The sequence below is a fragment of the Myodes glareolus genome, chromosome 22 (assembly GCF_982192425.1).
Source record: "Myodes glareolus chromosome 22, mMyoGla1.1, whole genome shotgun sequence".
Classification (NCBI taxonomy): domain Eukaryota; kingdom Metazoa; phylum Chordata; class Mammalia; order Rodentia; family Cricetidae; genus Myodes; species Myodes glareolus.
Genome location: NC_142047.1, coordinates 4,211,348 through 4,216,203, shown reverse-complemented (window position 1 = coordinate 4,216,203; position 4,856 = coordinate 4,211,348). Strand labels below are relative to the sequence as shown.

General features: G+C 39.1%; 1 protein-coding gene across 1 annotated transcript; it reads left to right on the top strand.

The window, feature by feature from the left end:
- The first annotated feature begins 3,061 nt into the window (after positions 1–3,061).
- Positions 3,062–4,215, top strand: LOC148118387 (uncharacterized). Its single transcript, XM_087900392.1, has one exon. It carries the CDS (start codon positions 3,142–3,144, stop codon positions 4,081–4,083), a length of 942 nt encoding a protein of 313 aa, XP_087756518.1. The 5' UTR covers positions 3,062–3,141; the 3' UTR covers positions 4,084–4,215.
- Positions 4,216–4,856: the final 641 nt, after the last annotated feature.

Genomic DNA, 4,856 nt, shown 5'->3' with positions numbered 1-4,856 from the left:
CGCTGAGCTACATAGTGGCAATAGTGATCACAATCTTTACCTTTGCCTCCGTTTGTTTACCGCATGTTATAACCTGCATGAAAGAGAAGGTTCCGCCACCAGGAGGGTATGTTTTACACATTTAAGAATGAAAAGTGTGTGTATGTGGGTGGGTGTGTGGGTGAAGTATTGGCGCATAGGTGTGTGTACACATGCAGAAACCAGAAGATGACATCAGATGTGTTCTGCTTTATCGTTTTATGCCTTAATGTACTGATACAGGGTGTATCACTAAACCTAAATATTGGCTTACAGGCAGGAAGCCCTAGCAATCTTCCCCAGCAACCTCTCCCTCACATGTGGGGTACAAGCATATGCTACCATATACAACTATTTACTTGAGTTTTAAGTGAAAGATCTATGAGAAAGAAAGTCAGGTATTTACTTCTATATGTATATTAGTCTGCATATACAAATATGCATCATGTACCCGCAGGAGCCAAAAGATGGCATCAAACCCCTTGGAAATGGAGTTAAAGCTGCTTGGAGGCCACAGTGGGTCCTGTTAACTAAACCCAGTTTCTATGCAAGGACTGCAAGTACTCTTAATCACTAAGCCATGTCTCCAGCCCCAATAATACAGGCTTTTATATGGGGGAAAGTAAGTTCTTCCGAAGAACTCTCTGTTTTAAAGAGAGATAGCTCAGCAGTTAAGAGCACTGGCTGTTCTATTAGAAGTCCTGGATTTGATTCTCAGCACCTACACAGCAGCTCAAAACCTTCTGTAACTCCAGGTCTAGAGGATCATTGTCACCTTCTAGCCCCTACAGGCATCAAGCACAACCATGATGTAAAGACATACATGCAAGCAAAATACCCATATACATAAAATTGAATTATTATTTTTTAATTAAAAGAGTAAGAACTCACTATCTGATTACAATCTGGGGTAGCCATGGGACAGAAAATTGGGAAAAGGATGATTGAAATTTTTCCTTTAGCTAGGTATGGTGGCACACATGCTTTATCCCACCACTTGGGAGTCAGGGGTAGGTGGAAATCTATAAGTTTGAGGTCAGCCTGATCTACATAGTAAGTTCCAGGCCAGCCAAAGGATGTTAGGTGATTAATAAACATCTTTCATGCCTAATCCCTTACTGGAGGTTGATAAAAGAAGGCAGTAATCTAACGAAGCAAGTTGCTTTTATTCTAGAAATTTGACGGCATTAGCTTCCAAAATTGTCCCTGTTTAATCAAAATGTAGGAGTTTTACAAAATGTCATGACTATGAATAACATTTCCTGACTTTTGTTTTGATTATACCAGTGAAAAACAATAGTTTTTCTTTTTGTATCTCTCGCTTGGCATGGTCTGTATCCTCCTCAGAGAGGGCATGGGGAAGTCTTCAGTACAGTAAACTTTGGAAGAGGAAGATGATGGAAGGGAGGGATCCCTTTTCAATAGCCTCCAAAACTAATATCTGTTTACCTATCTAACATTGTGTCCTTAAGAGTTGAGCCCTAAACTCATTTACAAGATGAACATCAAGTTACTTTGCACATTTATGGATGAAATTAAGGGTATATAAGGGTTGAGAGTCCCCACTCTTACTGACTGTAATGCATTGGAGATCAATCAAGGGAACCCAGGTAGATGGAGACAGATTGTTGCAGGATCACCTGAGTGTGAATGGACAAGGAGACTATGATGTTTGATGTGGTCTTAGTGCAGGTAACAACAGTTGATGTGAGTTAACGATTACAGTAGTTGCATCATCAAGTGGAGGGAATGGCCTTTCACCTTAGTCCTTCACCTTAGCTTCCAGCTCTTAAAGACTTCTGGCCACCAATTCCACAACATTCCCTGATTCTAAGAAGTGGTGGTATAAGTGACTTGCCTGGGGCTCAATCTACATCTGTGACATATTTTCTAAATTCTCCACTGTTCATTGTAAGGAGAGGCTTCCTTGATTAAGGCTGAAGCTGCTTTTGCCTGTGGGTATACACATAGGTGGTTAGAAAGCAGTTTGCAGCTGTATCAGTTTAATTAACTGTCAGAAGTCCGTTCCTCCTGTGGGCATACCACCTCCTATACTTGAGTTGTTAGTCAAGCTTACTGGCCCCCTTCCCATCACCCAGACTGAGACTCTAGAATCCATTCAGAGAGCAGTTAGTTAGCACCACTACTCAAACAATCAGGCTGTTATTGTTATTGTGGGTATATCTAGCTTTCCAAATGTTTTTTATACTTCTTTTATTCCAATTAATCCTCCTCCATCCCACACCTTCATCCCCCCAATTCCCCTTCATTCTGCCTCCCTCTCTGTCTAAACATTTCCTTTCAGAATCCCTCTTCCTTTTATCTATGATCTACTACCCTCCCCCCAAGGTATACACACATGCTGCGTACACACACACACACACACACACACACACTTGCTTTGCTTTTTTGTTTCCTAATCTGCATAGGTACTCCACTAGATATAATGTACTAAAACTAGGATCCTCATATGAAAGAGAACTGGTGAAATTTGTCCTTTTTATCCTGGGTTACTCATGTACAAATTCACCCATTTCCCCTGAAATTTTCATTTCTATACCTAAATTATAATCTACTATACATACGTACCACATCTTTATTATTATTGATAATTTTGTATCCTCCTATACTTGGACTAAAAGTTATCTAATGCCTTTGAAATATTAAAAATATTCTGTAAGAAAAATTATTTATGAATTCATATGTATAACATGTGTTACAGCTGTCAGCACACTCTTGATGCTGCAGGGCGATAGGTAATGAAAAATCCCCAGACTATCTTAATACAAAATATACAGCTTTAATAAACAGAAGTAAGACTTACAACAGCTTACACCAGAATTCAAACGATCCATCCAGGCGCAGGAGCCAGGCGAAAGAGAGCTAGTGGAGCATGCTTGCTAGGTTTATAGACAGGCTTTAGCCTGAGGGCGGCACGCCCCCAAAACAGAATGTGATTGGCTGAACTCCCCTATCACACTCTAATTGTTACTGTGTTTAACTTTTACTCTGGAAAAATCCATAACCTAAGCTAACATTATATTTTCTGATGATAACAATAGTACTTTTGTTTTAAATTATGACACCCAAAGTTTTCTGTGTTTTAGGCTCAACAAAGAAAAGATGGAAGCTATATCATCCTGGTTATCTAAGGTATCAGCTGGTCAACCTGATATAATAACTGAGGATATTCTAGAAACTCAACTTCTGCTGTTAAATTCAGACCATATATCTGGACCCTCATGTCAAGAAAATCTATCTATGCCAAACAATACAATAAAACCGGATGAGCCTTCAAGTCTACAAAAGCCATGCATACCATCCAACCCACAAAATTCAATGAAATGTACAAATACAGATAAGTCATCGATACCATGCAGTGTAAAGAAGTCAAACAGAGAATTCAATCCAAAAAAGTTAACCAAATCATCACATCCCCAAAGATTACATAAGTCATCTAGCCTGAATAAGCTATACAAGAAACACAGCCTTAAAAAATCGCGTAAGCTCGCCCATACCTGTAAATTAACTAGTCGAGTCCATTCATCCTGCTCAGCAATGCAAATCACAACACCCTGGCTAACCACTGTGCAAATGTCAGCTGCTCTAACCACAAAGCCTTGCCCATCAGTCTCCAATAATCAACATATGTCCATCAAACCATCTAGAAGGAGACCAAACCAGGCACGTGAACACCGTGATCAAAAAAAGTCAGTGAGTACAGGAAAGGCTGTGTTACCCAGGAAGCATTCATCATTCACATTTTGCCAATATTATCAAGAAAAATGTCTTACTTGTAATCCTGATTTTTTTCTCAATGATCTTGTGGGGCCAAGGAGGGAACATGCTGGAAATCATTATGATTCAAACACAATGAAGTCATTCCCCAAGTCCTTTTATGGAGCACAGTACAAGTACACTGAAAGAGGGTACAAGTACAAATGTTATCAAAACAATGAGACTGATGAGACTATGAAAACATATGAGAGTGAAGACAGTGATACAGACATAGTCATTATTTGTGACAAAAGTCATGAAGATGACAACATCGTCTCAACTTACTAAGGACTTAAAACAATTGAATCTACATGTGGAATACTGGCATGTAATCACTGTCAAGAATAGACATATGTTTTGAAGGCAATTAAATGCATGGCACAACAAATTATTGGTTGTTGTATTTATCACTGCATCTCATTGGCACAAGATTCATTTGGTATATTTTTTATATGTGATCACTTAAATGGGAACCATACATGTACATGTACATACAAATCTAGAAAGAAATCTTAAGATGGATATCCTTAACTGCTCTTTCCCCTGAGATAGAGCTCAATGAAAGGCCCAATTTGACATTATTTATAGAAGGTTTTTTCAGTGCTGAGGAGTAAACTGAGGGTATCACTTCTGCTAGTCAAGTAGTTCACATGAGCTTTGTATACCACTTGGAAAGGTTTTTTTAATTTTTAAATTATTTTTTTATTATTATTTTATGTGTGTGAGTGTTTTGTCTCCATATATTCCTGTGCATCACTTGTGAGCCTGGTGCCCAAGGAGGCCAGAAGAGAGATTCCCTGGAAGTGGAGTTCCAGACAGAAGTTGCCATGAAGATATAGAGAATATTAACTGGGTACCCTGGAAGAGCTCTTAATCCACTGAGTCATCTCTTCTGCCCCTGGAAATTATTTGTAAATTTCTGTTTTCAGAGTTGGGATCAAGCCCAGGACTATGAATACTAGGCAAATGTTTCACCACAGAACTGTCCTCCCAGTTCCTGCAGAAACTTTTAGTTAGGGGTAGGATATGTGGTGCTGATTATGGAATCCAGAAGCACATGT